Raw genomic sequence first — 22,141 nt, 5'->3', positions numbered from 1 at the left:
CTACAGTCAGCTACAGGCAAATTTAAAGAATGGTTTCCTACTTCTTGTCACAGCTTACAACAAGAGAAGCACTGTCAGAAGACATCACTACAGCCTCGAAGACGTGAGCTAACGGAGGCCAACCGAAAGCAAAGGATACCTAGCGTACGCCTCTTGCGTTTCCCCAGGAACAGAGGTGCACCTCTACCGCAGCACGGAGCTGGCCCGAGGCTTGAAGCAATGTGTCAGGATCCGTACTTTACCGCCGGGCACCCATCTCGGCTGATTGCATGGCGATACAAAGCAGCGATTGTTCAACACGAAACAGAGAAGCAGTCAATGACAGGAACCGCTATGCTCTCATGGCCGCTTTTTTGTTGGTTTTTTTTTTAAGGCTATTAAAACTATCAACACAGGATACGAGCTGACATCCCAAGTAGTTAAATACCAAAGGTTCAGTGATGGTAACTCTGAGATGTAAATTTGCTGCTATTCTGAAATCCTGGAGGCTAATACTCAGCCTGCACTATACAGCCAGTGGGGAAGAAGTATCAGGCCCAGCCATAAACAACCAGCCCTGGTACAGAAGCCGCGTTCAGGGACGTGCCATGTTCGCGGGACATTCTGCCTAGCCTTATGCATCTTGCTTCTCAGCAGGGCTGCTCTGCCCTGGGGCAGCCTGCCTTCAGAGCGCTCAGTGGAGACCTCAAAGCCATCTGCATCCACGGACCAGCGGAGAGCAGCCACACCACTGCCTCCAGCAGAAACCCCAGGACGCCTTCACGTCGGTGCAGGAGAACCACTCTACAGTCAGGCAATTGTGCTTGCCTTGAACACCCCTCCTGTGATAAGGTGACTCAGGCAAACTCTTAGCCTGGCTCACACTGAAAGTCAAGTTTTTCTGCAGCCAACGGTGAGCTTCAGCTGACTGGCCTCCTGTCTGAGCACACTGCAGACATCTTCCTCCTTTCCTGTGTTTTTGCTAGTTCTGCATTTACCTCTGCACGTCAGAAGCACACCCACAGGCTCATTGCATCTCCTCAGAAACACATCTGTGGCAGGAGACTTTACCTTTCCTCAAAAGTAGTGGGGAGTGCTGCAGACAACTATCAGCACTAACAAAATCTCATCTGCAAACTCTCAAAAGGGTTGGGATGCTCCAGTCGGCTTTTACCCACTACCGCACTAGATAAAGAGGCATTGGTCCAAAGGACAAGCAGTACATGCCTGAGTGTTTCGTGAGGGATTAACAGACAATTTTGGACAAAGTAATGTTCAGAAGTACAGATGAGGCCCTGCAATGTAGCTATAACCCGTCTTTACTTCACAACCTTGAAAACTCTGATGAGACTGCAAGTGAGAGGGTGAACTAGTGCCAGTTGTACTGAATTTTGTCATGTGGGTGGAATGCTCAAAGGACCCAAAACTTCGACATCCTTTTCACATGGGTGAGAAATGTGCCATCAGTGTCACAGGTTTTATTTGCTGCCCGCACTGCCCCCTTGGAGAGCAAGGCCTAGAGCAGAACTCAGTGATAGTTTGTTAGACTATTTATTGAACCTAAAGTTATTAAAACAATTTGTTCCATTTGTCAGATGTTCCTTTTCTGTGCAACATCTGTTCTCCTTGCTTATTGAGCTGCAGTGTCTTTCAAACTTCTCTTTGCTTTTCTCTGTTTTGTTACATCTCAGAGCCTTTTCTTAGAGACTTTTGTAGGGCCTTTTAAACAAAGGGAGGAAGGAACTGAATCGAGGACCATGCTAGTGGAGCAATGAGAGACATACGAAAGGCAACAGAACACTTCTCACCTTCCTGGTCACAGCAGGATCGAGATAGCCCTTTAATTTTTGGATATATGTATGTGGAGGATTCTTCACTTGAAATCTTTCCTGCAAAGAACATAAGAATAAATATCAGCCATTTTAAAACACCTTCTACATTTACTTATTTGCACATATAAAATACATGCACACACTAATATATTTACACAGTATACAGGTAAAATATAAATTAATATGTACATACTTATAAACATATAATCTACAAATACGTATTATACATGCAAATAAAATACATTTACATGCATCTTTTGATTTTATGAAATGTTGCATATTTATATAGGATGCATACAGATGTATTTTACATATTTAATTAAAATTCTAAAGTTTAATTGCACATATAAACACACACATCTGAATAACAGGGTTCCTGTTAGTTAGGGGTACTGCGAGAAAAGAGACATGTTACAAGAGAGAATGTATGTCTATGTCTGATTGAAAGATACCACCGCAAAAGCTGAGACACTTTTTTATCATTTGGAACAAGCCTAAAAACACACCGAATACACTGAACGGTCTCTCCTTATGGAAGAAGCTAAGTTATTTCATTGTTCAGTTTTCAAAAAATGAATGACAGAGCCTGCAAGTAGTATTTTAACCCCATGATATTAAATTGGATTGTAAGACCAAATGGATGGAGAACGACAAGCGTTGGCAGGTATCTACGCAGAGCCGCCAGCTGCAGGCCTGCCCCTTCCTGCAGCTTTCCGTTCACGCGTGTAGGCACCACCACGCACGGGAGAGCACCGCACAGGCACAGCAAACATTCCCCCGTCACAAGCATAGCCCGTTCACAAAACGCATGCAACACAGGGGCAATAGCAAGCGGCCTGGAAAAAAACACCAAATCCAAAAAGTAACTCAGAGATTGCACTTGACTTTGCCATATGGATCTCTTCAGAAAGTCCTCTGAGGGGATTCCTAGCTGAGGCAACGGCCTTCTCCAAACAGGCAAGAGCACTCGTTTCCCACGTACACCGAACCGGCTGCAGCATCCCAACGCAGGCATCTCCACGACAGCAACAGCAGGCAAGAGGCCTTCATCAAGCACAGCGCGTTCGGCTCATCGTGGTGGAGCTCCACATGCACACGAAGGCTGGGTGTTCAGTCTCCACCTCAAATGCAACGCACACATGAGGCTGGCCAGCTCGCTGGGCAATAACGCTGCAGAGGTTTTGTTGCCCGCCCTACCCACCAGCTGCCCAAGAGTGTCTTCAGCACAGGGGAGGATGAATACTTCCACCCATTGGCACTGGTTCTCCTTGAGAAACCAGCTCTCCCAGTGATGTACAATGACAGAGTGGGTACAAATCAGTGTGTACACCTTCTCTGAGCACAAGGATTGACTGACTACAAGAAATTTTTGCATATTCCTTCCTAAAAAGGAAGGAAGGAGACTACTTGTTGCGTTCCACCAACCTGCTGTCAAATTCCAGCTTCAGTACTTCAGAGACAAGGAAGAGGAGATAGGCCTAGCAACATCACTGGCTTGCTCACCTCCTACAGCCTGAACGATGCTCTCTGAAGGCTCCTCTTTCGTTTTCAAACTGATTACATAATCACACAATGTTGTCATGTCCCCAGGACTGTGCGACACTTGCACATAACACTGAAGGGCTTGTTTATCCTATGTAAATATGCATTAAATACACACTGCCCAATTACAACAACATCCTGCTATCTGTGTCAACACCAAACTTGTGCACCAAGACAGTCGTCATGCCTCGGATTAGCTCCCTGCCCCATTTTCTGCCAACATTGCTTGAATGGGGAGTGTATTGATAATTGAGGCAAGCTGCCTAGCAAACGAAACAGAAAACACTGCTGGTCTTTTTGTTTTTAAAAAACACTGATTCACAGTTACGTCAGTCCAGCTGCAAGGGCGCTCTGCTGGCCCGTACACTGCACGACCTGCCTGTCCTCCTGCTACAACCGGCCGGACTGCTGTTTCTGAGCCACCCCCAGCTCTCGTCAGCTCGGGGAGGGTTTTCTTCTGGGCCACCGTCACATGAGGGCCGGCAGAGCTGATGCATCTCCATCGCCGAGGGAAGTGAACCACAAAATACTACTGAGGCCAACGTTACAGTTACTGCGTAAATCTTGAACCAGGTGCCCAGCCCCGTCCCACCGGCGAAAGCTCTGGGAGCTGCCAGCTAGCTCTCCTTCCCCTTGGCTCTGTAAAGAGTCTTACGAAACTCAGTGACCTGGGGGAAGATGGGTTACCCCCAATCATGGGCTTTACCTATGCAAAGTATCTCGTTACCCATGAGCATATCTGCTTTCCTAATTTCTATTCTCTGTCAGCAGTGTGCCAGCTAAAGCATCTGCTGGAAACAGCTGGCAAAGACTTGGTAGCTACAGTCCAGCTGGGGCCTGGAAGAATCCTCGCTGATGCAGTTACACTTGGGGAAAAGGTGTTAATATACAGTCTTACATATACATCTGAAATCAGTTCCCTCCTTGACTAATTCTGACTATTTTTTCACCTTGACTAGAAGCTTCCCTGTCTCCCTCACCTGCTGACCTAGTCTAGTGAAAAGAAATTCTCATCTGAGCTTGAGACTCAGTTCTCATTGAAGGTTTTCCAATGACTAACCCAAAGTCATTGGGACATTGTAGCTTACAGGGGGCCACTTAGCAAATCTATAAACCCGGGCTCAGGATCAGCCACGCTCAGAATCTAATGAGGATGACAGTGATAAACATAATGTCTGTGGGGTTTGTATTTTGAGAGCTGCCTGGTTTTTGCTTGCTCTTTTACCAGTTTCATAACCAGTCTGAAAGTTCTTCTACAAAAATGCTGTGAAACACAAATTATTCTGAGAGGAATATGCTGTGTCCAGACCTGTTAAGGGAATTACCAAAAGTCCTGATACTATTTGTATCTTGGAGGAATTTTAAACTATTCTGCCCCTTCCCTTGGGGAAAGATCTCATAACAATTATCTCCTGATATTACAGCTTTGCATTTTATAACTGATATTTGAAACCTCCATTTATTAGGTCAGGATGCAATTTTGACTACATTATCTAAAAGTTATTTCATAATGAATAGTATGAATAGTAGATTACTGCCCAGTTACCAGAATGTACTGTCTAAACACCAAAAGTTGCTCCTGTTATTATCTTGCTCCTCGCTGTAAAAAAAGTAATTCATCATGGTAGGAAAGAAAAAATGGACTAAAAATCTACCCTGTGGTCCACCAGCCCCAGGCTAGAAATTTTTAAGACAGATAACAGACATTTGTTTGTTCTTTTACAATGGGATTTCTTTCTCATGCAACTTCACATAGATGCAAGGGCCAAACTGAGAGGCCCAGAATTTGGCGTTTTCTTTTTACCTATTGAAGCTCAGGAAATACAAATTTCTTCATGTGTCCAAACTTTTGATGTAAGCTTCTTTACTGATACCACACACCTGAGCTCAAGTACCTTGGTCTTCAAGTCCAGTCAGGAGCTGATGCAGCGGAGCAGAAAGCACACCCCGAAAGGTGCTGCGTGCCCCCCGTCCGCACTGCAGCTTCTCCGTGCTCCGAACAGTAACGCAGGGCTCATTTTGTGGATAAATACTGCGACGTGGACAGTCCCTCTGTGAGCAGAGGGGAAGGGTGCTTGTTGTGCTCCATCCCTCACGTGTAGCATCACGCCCACAGCTACGGCTTCCTCCTAGCTCTACAGACGTGGACTCAGACACACGCTTGGGGCCACTGTCACTACTGGTCTAACTCTTTGGACTTTCTAGTGTCCCCAAGTTCGAGAGTAAGTAACATCGCCCTGCAGGATCCTCTAGGGCAGGGAACTCCAGAAGATACTGGGCACAATTTAAGTGCATGAAATACGTGCATGGGGACACTGGTGGCAGGAGTGGAGTTGGATGCAGTGGACATGGAGTCGTAACTGCAATGACTAAAATGACAATACAAATAGAGTGCAAGTGCTGGACTGAGCTGTTTGGGGAAAAAAAGTATGTAGGATATCAATGCGTTGCCCAAGCAGGACTGTCTCTTCCTCATGCTAGTGCAATAGGCTGGTACTGCAAAATGCAATGCAAGACACCTTCCCTTCAGCAGAAAGAGCTTTACAGCTCCCAGGGCAGCACCGGTATTAACTCACACAGCTGTCCGGAGAAGTGACTCCAAACAAACCTTAAACTCAAGCCTTTCTGCACATTTGACGCGTAGCTGCAGGTGGTAAGGGGATCAAGAGCCTGCCGTTCCCCCTGTCGAAGGCTCGGGAGCTATGTGAGCTATGCACTGCACGCCCGCGAGCCGGGCCGCAGGCGAGCCGACGCCGCGCGGAGAGCAACCCCCGGCTGATCCCAGTACAGCAGCTCATCCAACTTGGCTCTCGTTCAGTAAGACAGTCCCTTTTACGCCCTCGTAATATTTAGAAAATAAACAGGGTTTGCGGCAATGGAAAGGAAGGGGCAATATTTGTATCTTCTAACCTTCAACAATAAAGAACAAGCCCATAACAAGGCAAAGGGCCAAATGCGGAGCTGGTTTAAGCAGCCCCGTTCTACCGACAAGCGGCAACTGTTTTCATCAGCTCTTAATCTGGCCAGCGAACTATGAGGGAATTAAGGGTTTGAAACTCACGTGTTTGCAAAAAATCTCTCTTTATTAGACTCCTCCATCTTTGTGTGTATACAATTACCTATGAAATTGCATAATTGTAGTTAAATCGCTGCTAATTGGAACTGCTACCAGTGCACTGTGAAAGACAGAGGCAAGACACAGATGCAGGGAGTTAAAGACAGGTCTCGAAATGGCATGCCAAGATTTAACCCCACAGCTCCCACCAGCACGAGCAGAAGCCATCTGCTCGGTCCTGGGACATGCACGGTGCTCAGCCCTCGCCGCGAACCCTTCAGCAGCGGGAGCAGTGAACTGGCCATGAAGCGCGGCATACGCTCAAGGGAGAAGGAACACACCCACAGAGGTGGGCAGGGACTTTTGGAAAGAAGAAAAAGAAAAAGAAAGCAAACAAAATAAATCAGTTTAAATAATAGGGTATCAATATCCAAAGCACCTCAATTGCTAGCTTGCTTTCTGCACTTTTTACAGAATGCCGTTGGGCCAGTTTCTCGTTCAGACTTACAGCCCCCTTAGGATACTGCAGACTGCGACTTTACAGCGGGCATAAATGTAAGTATGCAGAAGCACTTTACATCCATTAACTCATTTTAGAAGTTCTTTACTCTGCCAGAGAGACAAAAACACCCACTTTGCTGTAAATGAGAATCTGGCCCATTGCAGGCCAGGAAAGAGTTTGCTAGAGGTATGTGAACCTCCGAGACCACAACCATTTCTCATTTTTCCCCCAGCACAATAGTTTTGTATGAGCTCTAGGGATATTAAAACATTTTAATGCTTACCTCTTTCCCTACAAACAACTAAAGGAACAAGTATTTGCACTCTGCAATTGGAAAACCATGTCCAAATATTATCATTTACATCTGCAAAGTAGCTGGGCACAAGAACGAAGGCCAGTTTTGCAAGGAAGGCAAGTAATCTGTAAGAGCAAGCTGTACGTACGACAGACAGATCAGCTCTTCCAAGAGCACCAACAAGATGCAAGTGTCTGACACCTGACAAGATTCCTCATTAGCTTTAATATTTATTCTTCCTCTTCTTGGGAGTTCTCTAATGCTGATGTAGCTCTGCTGTGTTTAGTCTCATCCTCTAGAGAAGTTATTTTATTCTTTTGGATATATTTCTCTTACTTAATAATCAGGCATCATCTGTTAGAATGACACGAGCTTTTCCTAACTGCCAGTTTTAATATCTGTAGTCTTCAAAATGAAATGCTTAAAGGTAGTCAGTTAACAAATTTCGTAGTCTGTGATGCAGATATTATATGTTTTTGTTTGCTTCTCAAAAGCTAGCTGCAATTATGTACTTACATAATAATCTCTACAGGTAGTTTATAAAAAAAAAGACACTGCTTATTATTGCACAGAGGAATTATTCAGGCTGAAAGATTTTAAAGAAGTTAGTAGTGAACAGCAGATAGGAGTAATGCTCTTCTCTAACTAGTGATCACAGATCAGCTGTGGTAAACATTTGGTCCTGAAAACTTTATTTTAGAGTTCCTTAAAGTGTTTTCTGCTTTGGAAAGTCACGAGAGATTAGCTTTAAAAATTGCCCTTTACTGGATATGGTTACTGCCTTGGTTTATCCGGCTTCGACTGTTCTATATGAGAGGCTGATGTGTCGCAAGCTGCCGGCTCTGGGGATTGCGGCTGTGCAACACCTGCAACGGGAGCCCCCGCACTGCCCCCGGGGTACGCGGAGCGTTTGCTCGCAGCCAGCGGCCCGAGGAAGGAAGAGCAGCTACCGCCGTCACGCTGGAATGCACACGGGGTGCAAAGGCGAGAGGCTAAGCAGAACAACGCGATTTCAGGCCCGGTACTTTGCTTCCCACCAATGCTATAAACAACGGCCAGACCCGAGGTTGGCCGGCCCACGGCCCTCAGGCTGGACGCAGCCTGCCCTCCCTCCCGAGGGTGCGGGCTGGGGGCCAGAGGAACCCACCCGATGGGACCCAGCCTGCTTCGGGCTGCCTCTTCCCTGGAATTGGCGTGAGCGTGGCCACGGCACGGAGCAGGCCCCCGTGTACGGCCGTGGCACAGACACATGCTAGTCGGGGAAAGGGACAAGGCTCACGGCATGCACAAAAATCACCCTCCCACCCACAACAAAAGCTGGGCTTTAATGTTTTACATCGCTGTTATCCACTCCTAATCCATCGGTCATAAAATTCAGACCTAGACTTTCTGGCTAAAGTACCTCCTTGAAGTGATTCAACACAAGTCTTAAAGGTCAGGACAGTGAAACTTCCGATCTAAGCAGCAGTATTTTTACTGGTAAGGGCATCACTGTATCATATATTGGATTTATTCTTATTTCCCACCACAATTAAATTCCAAAGGGCCCTGTCTGGCTTTCATTCCCTATGCAATCAAAGAAGCATCTACATAGTTGAGCAACGTTGCTTTAGGCTGTTTTGTCAAAATTATGATCTTCAGTCCTAGCTTTACATTTCCAAACAACGCCCATATTGCTGCTAACTTCCTCCATCTCAGCTGTCCACCAAGGTGAAAATAAGTGCAAAGGGTTGTTCCCATTTTACAGGTAGGAAAACTGAGTATGTCATTGCCATTCCCAAAGCCACGGGGTGAGCGACAGGGCACCCGCGCTCCTGGCTCCCAGGCGGCCGTTCAGGTCCCCGACGCGTCCCGCTCTGACACAACGGCCCTCATCCATTCTTCGTCCCTGGATTACCAGGGACAACTGCAGCACAGGCTTCCAATATAAAATCACACTATCTCCAGTTATGTAAAATAAATATATTGCCCAAACAGTCCACGTAATCAGATGGAAAAATCTCTCCCCACATAGCATCTAAAAATGATTATCTTCTCCTAACACGAGCAAAGGGTATCTCGCAGCGTATCGGTGCATTCGGGTTCTTTACTGCAGGTCCACGCTTCCCTGCCGCTGACTCCGCTCCAGCAGCTCATGCGCCAGGGCGAAGCCGTGGGACCCTGCCCTCTCTGGAGAGACCTCGCATCAGCAGTGGAACGAACCTCGCAAGGTCCCATGCAGTGAAGTGCATTCCTGAATAGCATTTACTTGCCGGTAGATACTAGCGTTTACGAGTACAAACACTGCCCTGTGCAGGACCACACGCTCTCTGGCTAACACTGAGGCAGTGCTATTTCCATGTAATTTGCTTTCCTTAGCTACCATAAATAACAGGTTAAAAATTGTTGCTTTTTCCTGTTTCCTCCTCCTCTCCACTTTTGGCAATTCAGAATTGCTCATCAGGCAAAACTTGCTTTCAAAATATAAATGTACATGGCAAGGGCTTTAATGCTACTTGATCTAGGAGGCTGGGGATTTTTACCACACACACTTCAAAATTCACATTCAGCTCTCCAAATTTCACTGAGCAAAAGACGTATGCCTGTTGGCGTCATCACAATTTACACGTTATCAGTTCCCCTTATTGTAGTCCCCGAACTGCATTGTTAAGACATGACAAAGTTAATAAATTTCTGATGGAATCTATCTTATCTTCGTTGTCTGCGTGACTCACATGAGCATTAACGCTATCTACAAACCTGAAATGGGAAAAGCACAGACTGACAATAATTTTATTCTTTGCCAGCTACCTAGCAAGTAGATTAACTTAATTTTCAAGAATAAAAGGTCCTTTCTTACTCGAAAAATTGCTGAGGATCAGTGTTATACAGCAGAACAATGGACAACAGGAGGCAATAGAAAGGCAGATAAACACACGCAAAGAGCAAGCAGCAGCAGCAGCAATTTTCAACAGAACGGCTCCTTCGCATTTAACTGGGGAGCAGAAGCAAAGCAAGTGCCCCCGTGAGCAGATTTCCCGTCGGTGGGAGCACTCAGAGGAGTGATGCCGCCCGACACCCTCCCTCCGACCTAAACTCCCTGCAGCGTTCCCGGCCGGCTCTGCCGGGGCTGCTGGCGAGGGAGGGAGGGAGGGAGAGAGGGCAAGCGACGGGGCTACGCGGAGGCGGCTGCGGGAGCTCTCGCCGGGAAGGCGAAACCCAAGCGCATTGCTGAACGCCGAGATCACCTAGTCCCCAGTCTTTAGAGCAAGAAACAACAAGAATTCGGGGAAAAGCTTGAATGAGGAAGCATAAAACTATTCCTACTGCTTTCTTCACCAACAGTTTCAAGAATTACAACAGCCTTTTCCTGAAGGATACAAAAAAAGGGAGGGGAGGCACTGCACTTCAGCAGCAAAAAAGAACTGTCAGATTTCTCTCTTTCCTCTTCCATGCGATCTGAAGAAGAACTTGATACATCTCTTGGTCACCCAAATCTGGAAAATGGATTTATTCTGAAACCAGGAAATTGTGGCTTTTCCAGTATTCTTTAGCTTCCAAAAACATTCAGGACATTTTCTGCCTTAGTGACATATGTTATTAGCATTACCCTTACTAACTTGTTTCATTCTCGGGATTCACGTACACTAGGCAAGCACCTAAAGCATCCGCGTCGGTGTCCCGGCCTGCAACGAGCAGCCCCCTGCGCAGCAGCCGCCGGGAGCCCTTCGAGCCCCTAACCTACCCACACCGCGAATGCCAGTCAAAGACGGTGGACAAACGGGGCTGGATGCTAGCGTCTTCTTACTCCCAAAGTACCAACACGTCGTCAAAGCAGGACACGTTTCGACCACCCATATTCCATTCCTGAACAAAATTTGAGGGCCGGTACGAGAGAAATTTCATTTTTTATGTCTTATTATGAAACGAAATGATAGCAGCCATTCATCTCCGCACTAATTATAACACTTCGGGGGCAGATTTCACCTGCTGATCAGCACAGAGGGATCTGTTCCCACCATTATTAACTTTCTGCAAAATCAGGTCACCGGCACGTCAGCTAGGGACCTGGCCGAGACAGCGAAACCGCAGACAGACCATAGCACGCTAACAACGCTGCCTCCTCCTGCCGGTCCCTGCAGCGGAAGAGTCGTTGACTTCGTGCCCCACGTGTACGTCCAACTGCTCCCGTTCCTCGGGGTTTGACCTTTAACAAGCCACCTTTCACGTGGCCACGGAGCCGGACGCATGAAGCTGTGAATGTCTCTACTGTCCAGCTGCTTAGGAGTTCAATAAAACACTGGATTTTCTATCACTATAGCTTAAAGATAACCCACATTTTACACAGAAAACAAGGCGGGGGGAGATTAACTGGTATACCAAACATTTATATTTTATGCAAAAGCTCTCAAAACAGAGCTGTAAATGGCAACTGCAGGATATATGAAGATGGGAAAAGTACTGGCTGCATGGTGTCAAGAAATCCAGCTCTCTCCTGCAAAAAGGGTAACGGCACCATAGGCAACGTACAATGTAAGATGCCACTTTTCAATCGCCCTCCCTTTATCTAATTTCTGAGGAGCAATTTGGGGCTTTGCTCTGATATTTCTGTCACACAATCAATAGCACAGCATCCCAGGGAAATCTCTGTCCAGGCTCAACGCCTGCCTGCCAGCTTTTTCTCCATCAATAATCCACCTGAGACCCAAAGTCAACGCGCAAGACTGCTGTCTCAACTGCTCTGCTATTTGCAGACTAAACGGGACTGAGCGTGCCTTTAAAATAACTCCCAGCCTGAAGCCAAAGGGCACAGAGATATTTGTAGGCTCTTCCCAGTTCTCTGGGCTTTAAGATGGCTCTCCACGTTTTATAGAAAGGAAAGCTATATGCCATTTCCCCTTTGCAGAACTCGGGCAAAAAGGTGCAGAAGAGGAAAGAGTGTGAAAAGCAAGCCTGGATCCTAGGGGTGTGACTGTAATGTATAAGCTAGTACGAACTGTGGATACAAATTCTGGCAGAACAGAGAGCCTACTAATTAATATTTTTGTCTTATTAATTAAGAAAATGGTCTAACAACTACAATTAAAGCTTGTTTAATACAAGTACATATGAACACAGACCTTTAGGGTCGCTCTGTGGTTTCAGATGTTATCCTTCGCAAGGCTATTTTGAATGTTGTTTATTTTTGACAGTATAATCTCAAAACACCAGATTTCTGTGCTTGGACTCTCCCTTTACCACGATCTTCCGCCAAAAAGCACACCAAGATAAACCTCGCTTCCCGAAGGCAACTTTAGACATTGAAGTCAAGGGGAATACCATTTTTGTCTTCAGCATAACCAAGATTTCACTCCCAGAGCTGAAAGAAACAGAGACTAGTGTGGCACAACCTATTTACTCAAGGATTTTGTTCCCAAAAGGGTGTGTACTCGCACACTTTCACTTTCAGTCACAAGCCAAAACCCTAGAGCTGAACAGGGAACGCTCTTGATGCACCGAATGTGGCCTTGCCTCTGGTGCAACGAGCACTTGGCATGGACCCGGGGCACGGCACGGACCCATGACCCATGGACTTTGGGTGTAAATCACATGACTTCCCAGCAATCCTTCCCTTCCTCTTATGTCTCTTAACTTGTTATTCCCCACGCATCCGCAGCATCTCCCAAGGAGAGGACGCAAGTCTCTGCCCCTGCCATGCTGCGCCCTGCCACAATTTGCCATTAGAGGGCATTGAAGAACTTCGTAAGATGGTCCCACCCTCTCCCTCGACATCTCTGTCCCCTTTGTGATACCTCACTCCGCAAGGCTGGGACAAAGCCCCAGACTACCACCAAACATCACTCTCCAGGAAAAGGCAGTAAACCGAAAGGGTACCTCCTTGTGTCAGGAAATTTTATCATCTTCTCTGCTTGGCTCATTCCCAACACTCACCTTCCCCAGCTGACCTGCCGCGCGGTCCCTTCCAGGCAGGAGGGCCTGCAATCAGCCATAGGGAGGAAGGAGCAGTTCTCTAACGAACCCCCAACCTGCTCCTCTAAGGATACTCTCCAGGGGTGAGAGGAAGGGCCATAGCTCTCAAAGAGGGGTCCTCAGAGCTCTTATCTCCACGTAAATCCTGAAACCACTGGCTGGGCAGGAACAGAGCTAGACCCTAAGCCGGTCACAGCATGTCCTCTGAACCATGGGCAGGGATGAGGAGCCCTACCCACATCCCCACCTTCTCCTCCAGAGCCACGACCATCAGCCCAGGCAGTCCTGCCCTCCGTGCCAGCCCACATACAACCACGTCAGGAACTAACATCTCCCCGTTCACCCCGCCGCTGGGTCACAGCCCTGCCCCGAGCTCGCCTGCCTGCGTTCAGTTAGATTTACCTGGGACTAAGATTGCCCATCTGCCTACCTTAGCTCAGGGAGACACTGTTATGACCACTATAAATACATGAGCAGCAGCAGGAATACTGGTTTTGCTTTATCTTCCATAAATTTATTCCTTGCTCGCTAAACCAGAAGTCAGGAACAGCTTTTACAATAGCAGCAGAAAAGCTTAGAAGGCTCAAAAGGTTTATAGACCACACCAGATGAGTCCTCCACAACCAGCCCAGCAACCCTCACCAGGCTTCAGCAGAAAGATTTGAGATTATTATTATTATTATTATTATTATGTTAAGCATGAGATCAGTAGCTCCTCACTTTCATTAATCTTAGTTCTGTAAATCAAGAGTTCCTTTTGCGACCCAAACCCTCTGATGCATTAATTAATGCCCCTAACACCCTAATGCCCCAGCAACTAGTTCTCAAAATATTTCACAGACAAACAACCAGGGCCTGTTTCACAAGCTATTTAGAAAATACCACTTAAGAGCAATTTCTTTAGTCTGGACCCTTTTCCTTTTCAGACATAAGCTGAAACTGAGCACAGAACTATGCAGAGTAAGAGTTAACTTCTTCAAGCTATTTCATGAATTTACATCCTCTGTCCTTCAATAAGCAAAAAAAGGATGAAGAATGGTGTAATGGGTGATTCCAATACAAAATAGCAGTTCAAATTCTGCTTCCACATTAAAATATCCATTCTGTACAAAAATTATTCATGGAAGTATTTCTAGCCATGTGCCATAATTATGTGGACAGATATAAATATTTCACACACCATATGCTGTATTACGGTGCTTTTACAGACACCTGCTCCATGCTGTTCTAATTCACAGTGGCTGGCAAGCACTCACAAGGGATGTCGGGGCGGCCAGGGAGTTGCGATAGATAACAGGCATGCAGTCCCTTGGCTCCCAAAGCATGTCCCCTCCGATGGCTGCAGCCTGGAAAGGGTGGCACACTGTCAGCTGCCTACTTTTTTGGGATCTTCACCGGATTAGACTCTGCAGCGCCAGTTACAACAGTCCAATGCTGCTTCTTCTCTGCTTACCCTTTCAAAGCAATGGGAAGCGGATTCATCTTAACCCTGGGATGGGTTCAGCATGTTGTAAAAGAAGCTATTAAGATACGCAGTTACTCCAGGTTGCAAAATTTTCCTCACTGTGTATTTCCACCTGTCCCTCTCTCTTATCTTGCTGTAGAGTTTAGGGCTGAGATGAATCAGCAGCAGCTGCATGTTGCAAAGGGTGGATCAGCTCTGAGGTGTGAGCACATGAAGGCTATGATGCAACTACTTCTGCCTGCCCATTGCCAAATCGGTGCAAACTGAGAACGTACACACTCATGCACAAAGCTCACACTTCTTAAATGCTCACGTTTTGAACGTGCATGCTCCAAGCTAACATCCCTGAAGAAACAAATCACTCACAGTAGATTAAGCAATTTGCTCAGGATCACTACTGAAACTTTAAATAGTGCAATGCTTTAAGTTTTCTGCACAGAAAACTCCTGGAAAGAAGCAGATAATTCTGTATTTGACTTTACTTTAAGGTAACTGGATTTCATCATAGGCTCAACTTCTGTAATGGATAAACAAGAAAAGCTCCACAAACCTATTTATTATGATGTTCCTGACCTCATACCATGACTGCACCTTCTGCCAAACTTGCATCCTGGTCCCTCTGTGTTTACATTTCAAAGAAACATCCTCCCCTTCCAGTCCTGGATCAATTATTTTCCTTAGCAATTACTTTTGAAGTTTATGTTAGAACTTGATTTTGGTGTTGGCTCACAAATACACTTCTTAACTTCTGCATGCTTCACTTCCTCTAAACGTTGTCGTTTCTGTTCATTTGTCATGGCAGAGCCAACCTGTTGTTATATACTGTTGCCAGGTCTGCACTCCACAGCAGAGCTTACTCACAAAAGATGTCTCAGTCTATGGTGCTTCTTAAGGTTGTTGTTCAGCCTCTGGAGATGAAGAGGTAGTTCAGGCTGCATGACCATTCACGTTGCACTGAAGGGGACAGCTAACGCCAACTGTGATAATGGCGTGTGATGTGGAAAGCCAGATACTAACTGGATCAAGACCATTCATCCATATTATACAGGTCAGGACAGACCAAAGTCAAAACACTTGCCAAGAGGTGGATAAAGGTCATTCTCCTCAAGTCTATGCCACGCAAAATAAGCAACATTCATCACATAGGGAAAATAGACAAAGGCGTGACAATGAAGTCAAATGGGAGAGAAATATCATTCTATGGAGAAAAAGGGAAGTATTGTTACAGGCTTCTATGAGATGTTACAAATAATGGAGCATGAGGCCAAAGAAATGGATGTTTGAAACCATTCGAACACTTGTCTTTTTCAAGCCTTGGGACAATGCTGACAAAACTCAGTTTGTGCTCTTAATAGGATGTGTGTGAACAGCCTTCCCAGCTGCCCCTTACCTGATCACAGATGAGCTCCCACTTCTTCTCGTTGTCGTACTGCCGCAATAACCTGGCTTTGTCAGGAGGCAAGTTCATTGCATTCTGCGGAGAAAGAGAAAACAAACATGAGGGACCACAAAGGGCTAAAGTTCAGAAGGAGTCAGACGTGAGCAAACCCAGACAACATGGCTGTGGTTGTTTTAATTGTTTTATGTGAATTCCTGTTGACAGAGTTATTCTGAAACATTCCCTCCAAATGTCGTCTTTGGCCCCAAAAGAGCCAGCGAATCACAAAGCAGCAATGGGCAGGGCTCAGCGATGCCTCTCCTGGTGCTGAGCCACGCTGGGAAGGAGGAGGAGGAGGAGGAGGAGGTGAGCACTGGTTCTCACGACTGTCAAACAAACAGCGGCTGCTCAGTGGAAAGGACGGGGCTTGCTGCGCTGCAACACAGCCAGCCCGGAGCGCGAGGCCGGGCAAGGCCATGTTGCTGCTGCAAAGCAGCCACCTCGCCACTGCAGCCGCATCGCTCCTGCCTCTGCGCGGTGCACCACGGCCCTCGCACCACTTCCCCTCTTCCCCTTCCCTGTCCCCCTCATTCAAGCATATTAATAAAGAAAACCGCAGAATTCAGCTGCACACTGGGGGATTTCAGAAGGCTAGTTTTCTTCAAACAAGATCTTGAAATGCCATTTCATTTTATTTTAACAGCAGGACGCTCTTCAGTTTTAAAATGTCACCACATACAAGCTTATCTGGATCGTGTACTCGCTGGAGCTAGGATTGCTGCCCATCGTGATACTGTGCCCATCATACACACACAAACAACGATCTAGAGGCTGTGACTGACAACCTGCAATAAAGAATGAGAACATACGGGAAAGGCATCAATTAGATGATGCCTATCATTTGTTATCTCTCCTTTGATGTCAAATAAGATATCTGTTCCAGGAGTGTTTGTCTGGGAGGAGAACAGCACAGACACTTTACTTATTCACAAGCAGCTTTTCTAAGAGCTGTGTCTCCAAACACGCTGCATAATTGTTGCATTTACACTTAAGGAGAACGCAGGACTCCTCCAAGAGCTTGGCAAACACGTGCTTGCAGGAACCTCCCTCTCAGCCAGCCGAAGCACGGCCAGGTGAAGTGCCTGAACGCAGGAGTCGTTACGAACCGCTCAGGCTCTAGCTCACGTTCTCTTCCGTATGCTCCCCTACCCACAGAGGCAATCCTGAATTAACACTTCAGAAGCAGAAACAGCTGGTCTGCCCTGCACGATTCCTCTTGGGAACCGAGTGAAGCATCACCCAGGCGCTGGAGCACCTCCACGCTGCCAGCCGGGTCAGGGCAGCGCCACGCACGCCCCCGGCGCTGGCAATCACCGCGTCTCCTCATTTCATCTCCAAAAGGCTACGGCAGGCCCAGCCAGCTCCCAGGCGCAAAGACAGGCCAGGATCAAAGGCTGGCAAACAATCAAGCGGCGAAGCAGTAATCAATAAACCGGCATTTAGGTATCAAAATATTCTGCTCCAGAACTACGCAACTTCACAACCTGTGTAACAGGCAGTTTTAGAGACTTATTAAAACAAACCTGTCCTCGGGACTCTTAGAAAACACCCTGGGATCCTCGCTCTGCCTGTAGCGGGGCTCGCACAGCCAGCCTGAGCTCCAGGGCACGAACCTTGGGCCCGCGAATGACAGAGGAGGGAAGCACGCTGTCCGAGCTGCGAGGAGCGCACACAAGAGTATCTGCTGAGATCAGCCCAGTCTATCTGGGCAGCTTTAGAGAAGATGCATAATTCCATAACCTAATGGCACACCATCAAATCCAAATGTAAATAAGCCCTAGCAATGGCTGAACGAAATCCAAGGCCGTGATGCAACTCTAACAGCCCAGCCACAAGCAGACGTACGAGAAATACTGTGTACATCCATACACATGCTGGAGTGATAGCTAAGTAACTTCAAAGCCTATGATAAATCGTTGTGCATTAGGAAGTAATACTTTTAAAATACATTATCAGAAATGCAGTCTGTCAATTGTACTTACAGCTAAACGTTAAAACTCTCTACAGCTTTCCTGTTAGGGAAAAGACATTTACGCAGCGCATACGCCGATTTGGCCTCTGACAGCAAGCGCTAACCTCTGAACGCAGACCGCAGTCGCCAGGAGCCATCACTGCGGCATTATAAAGGTGCATACGGCACCCGGCACGCTCACGGGGACCAACGACAGGCGTGCGAGGCTCGGGGGCGAGCTTGGCGCGATGACGGATTTTGCATCGGAGCCCGGAGAGCTTAACCGGCAAGGGCTGGTCGGTCAACGGTGACGCTTTCCGAGACTATTTTGGCTGACTTAGCGCCACGTTCCGATCACAGCGAAAGGTGTTCGCCACTTGTGTTTCAGTGCTTAGGTACCACACGAAGGTCTATGCCCTCCCATTTCGTTATGGCTATGATAAACCACACGCTCGCTTTGCTGTAGCTGTGCTACCGGCAGGCCGAGGCTGCTGTCGCCCTGCCTCTCCCCTTCCTGGAGAGGCTCTGCGGCCGGGGAGGCAGCGTATCGGAGCGGCTCTTGACTCGGCTCCCAAATGGCCACCGTCTCAGATTTCAGCTTCCACCAGTTTACTTTAACAGCCTGGGCTAGCAACCGCGGCGGCGCAGGAGGTGATTCACGAGCGGATCAGACATTCCTGCCTCGCGGGCAGCGATAGCTGCGAGGAGACGGGGTGGAGGATGCGGGAGCGGCGCTGCCGCAGCCATCTGGTTTCCCCTCCTCGCCGCGAGCCCCAGCGCGGCGGTCCGCGGGAGGAGCGAGCGCCGCAGAGCACGGCCCTGCCGCGCCGGGCTGCCCCGAGGGGGGCCGACGCCACGCGCGTGGGCTTCGCGCGGTGCCGGCGAGACCTCACCTACCTCCTCCGCAACGCCCGCGCTCTGGCCCCCCGCCAGCGCCTGCCCTGGAAGCGGAGGAGCACATATAGAAACAGTGACTCACGCCCTGAACACCTTCTTTCGACATCTTTGGAGTGACGGCAAGTTTCTCTTCTTGCTGGGAAGGCTGTGAACAGGCGACAGACGCCTCTAGCTCAGGTCGACCTTGCGGCCTGCACAGAACCGCTGCAGGCGGCAGGAGAAAGCGGGTATCTACCTGATCCCACCTTCTGTATTTTGGAAATGTATTTGCTATCATTCCGCAGGAGCTTATCTACCTCCATCTAGAGCGTCTCCACTCCCGGAGATCCATTCTCCCGCTCTCCTGTCGGGATTGCCGTTCTTTGAAGCTTATTTTCCATCAGATAACAAATACTCTTCTTTTTGCTCATCTATGCTGTCATGTTGACAGTATTTATAGGCTGTGATCTTATCTGCCCTTGATTCCTCTTGCAGTCGTTCACCATCTACCTTATCAGTTCTTCATTCTGCATATCATTTTAATGTACTTTTTGGTATTTTTCCTGGGGCTTTTTCAGGTACCTTTCCTTATCTCTGAGGATCTACTCAACTGCAGGAAAAGCTTTACTGTTCACCTGCAACATACCCTGTGTCAAACCGTGGGCACGCAGTGGACAGGACCCTGAGACGAGGCAGAGGACGGGGGGACATCTCTCCAGCAGCAGCTCAAATCCCCTTCCTCAGAGCTTCCTGCTAACTTCACCTTTTCGGAGGTAACCGGGAAGGAGAAAACTTTTCCTGTTTTCTGCCATACCTCTGTACTCACCACTCATGCAGCAAGGAGGGATTGCGCTTGGACCAGAGATTTTTACACTAGCAGAGTCACAGTTTGACATTAACTTTTATGCTTTATACATAAATCGGGTTGAAGGTAACGCTGGCTTTCCTAAAAACAGATCAGATTGCACTCATTTACTGGAAATTATCACAAGACATCCTCACTCACAACCTGAGGCTCTCTGCTTTTCATGCAGGCTGATTTCTGCACTGTCCACTCTCCTTTCCTCCGCATCTGAAGCGTCTGGGGATCAGGATTAAAAATAACCATTTTTTGTCAAGCTCTTTTTAATTCAAGTCAGGTCCATGAGTCCAATAAACTGCATGGCGGCACAAACTGACACAGTCATGGGGCAGCGCGGTGGCAGGAACAAGCACTTGTGCACAGAGTTGACGGACCAACCATAAGAGATGCTTTACAGACATGGTCCCAGGGAAACATTCGGTAGGACTACGGTATAAATCCCTTGCCTCCTTTACACCAGCGCAAACTGCTGACAACACGGGCTGGTGCTACGCTCCGTCCTCTTTGTACCATCTTACAAGGCTACCGAAGGTGCACTGCAACGGTGCTTGTAACAGCAAGGAGCTGGTTCTTGCTTTCATCCTTCTGCAAAACGGGAAGAACTGTAACAGGCTGTAAGAGTCACCCACTGCTGGGTGGTGGGGAACAGAGACCTGCCCACGCCGACGGTCCTGGGCTGCGTAGCAGTGGTGGTGTAACAGGGCTTCAGCGGGCTTTACGCGAGCTTTCGTTCATTATGCGCTCCTGCGCTCATATTTCATTCCTCAGGGAAGAAGAACCCAGATCACAGAGCATTGCCCAAAACTCCGAAACCAGGAGGTGCTAATCAGGTACCTCGTCCTGTGAGGAGCACAGATCTTTCCTCCGTTCTTCTCTCCCAAAGACTCGTATTCTTAGGAAACTAATCCCATCTTCCTCATCACTTTTTAAATTTCCATTACATCACAGTGTTTCTAGAACTGAAAAGAGAAAGAGCTAAACTTCTGACGCAGGATTCTACCTCAACGTCTGCAAAGGCAACAGGAAATCAACGCAGTCTGTAGCTTTAGGAACTCGGAGTGAGGTTTTTGATTCCTCAGAAACACCTACAACCAGACCTCTGGAACATTACCCTCCAACAGAACTGCAACGAGAGCCCTCGCTGCATAGTGCTGTCTACAAGGGCCAGTTTCCAATCATATTTTGGCTCCAAAAACACATAACTTCTCTTTTTCCCCGCAAATTCCAAAGTTATTCATGTCTACTGCTATGTGCCAAATAATATAGGTAAGGTTTCCATTTCTTCTGCTCTGGATTGGCATTATAAAGCTAGAACTTAAATTAATCATAGTAGCAGATGGAAAACTGGGGGAAATACTAGCAGACTTACAAAATATTAAATTGCTTAAGAGTTAAAAATAAAATCAAAAGTGCATCAAGGAAATATATGTTTTTAACCTATTAAACAAAACTCAGCTACATCCAAATTGGCACCCTCCACGGTGTCTCTGAAGCCCACGGCCAGATGATGTGGTAACTGCGCTGCATACCGAGACTTGTCGTGATTTAGTCTCATTCCACCCAAGCGCACTTCATCCACGGCAGCTTTCCTTTGACCGCTTCCTGATGACTTCATCTGTCTCAGCATGACAGCGAGAGCTAAGTGATCCAGCACAGGCCAGGGAAGCACAAACTAGCCTTGTCTCAGCTCTGCATGCTCAGGGCTCTGTGCAAGCTTTCCCAGGCGCAAGGCAGGGTGCCAGCGCCCAGGGGCAGCCCCGCGGCGCCCCTGGACCGTGGCGCAGAGGCTGAGGAGCCCTGGAGAAGAGCACGCTGCTCCTGGGGCCTGGACACTCCTCACAGGGCAGCGCACGTGCTCCGCGCCAGCTGATACCTGTGCTCCCATCCCAGCTCGTTCCTCCTGCGGAGCTGACCCACGGTCTCCATCGCTAGCAGCGTGAGGACACCTGGATCTCCATATGCTCACAGCTCAAAGCATCGTGACGGACCAGCAGAGCTCAGACACCAAGAGGTGAGCTCAGGATAAACGCTGATACCTTGCTGTATGCGGCTAAGGAAGAAGGAGGGAAGGATGCCTCGTTGTCTCTTCACCTGAAGCCATCTACGCAAGTCTGGCCCACAAGGAGCCCTCCCTATAGAGCTCAGTAACGAAAACAATTTCCTGAGAACCATTTCCATACTAAAATCTGAGCGTACTAGCTCAGATGTCAGCCTGCGATGCTAAACTTTTATTCCTTCTAAAGGCAGGGAAAGCAGCAAAGCTTCATTTCTTGCTGTCCGCAAGGATATATAACTGGTCTTTTGTGAGCCAGGTTTTGTTCTGCCTCTGTGTCTGCGCTTTTTATGAATTAAAAGACAGCTGCTGCAAAGCAAGAATTGCTTTTCTTGCTCCCTT

General features: G+C 47.7%; 1 protein-coding gene across 1 annotated transcript in view; it reads right to left on the bottom strand.

The window, feature by feature from the left end:
• FMNL2 (formin like 2) overlaps positions 1–22,141 on the bottom strand; it is a 186,722-nt gene that overhangs the window by 65,390 nt on the left and 99,191 nt on the right. Inside the window, exons 2-3 of the mRNA XM_067299446.1 lie at positions 16,010–16,093; positions 1,788–1,868 (exon numbers count right to left, since the gene is read on the bottom strand). Coding sequence (XP_067155547.1) covers positions 1,788–1,868; positions 16,010–16,093 — 165 coding nt within the window. The remainder of the gene's footprint in view (positions 1–1,787; positions 1,869–16,009; positions 16,094–22,141) is intronic.

This window comes from Apteryx mantelli, chromosome 6 (genome assembly GCF_036417845.1).
Source record: "Apteryx mantelli isolate bAptMan1 chromosome 6, bAptMan1.hap1, whole genome shotgun sequence".
NCBI lineage: Eukaryota > Metazoa > Chordata > Aves > Apterygiformes > Apterygidae > Apteryx > Apteryx mantelli.
This window is presented reverse-complemented; position numbering and strand designations above follow the sequence as displayed.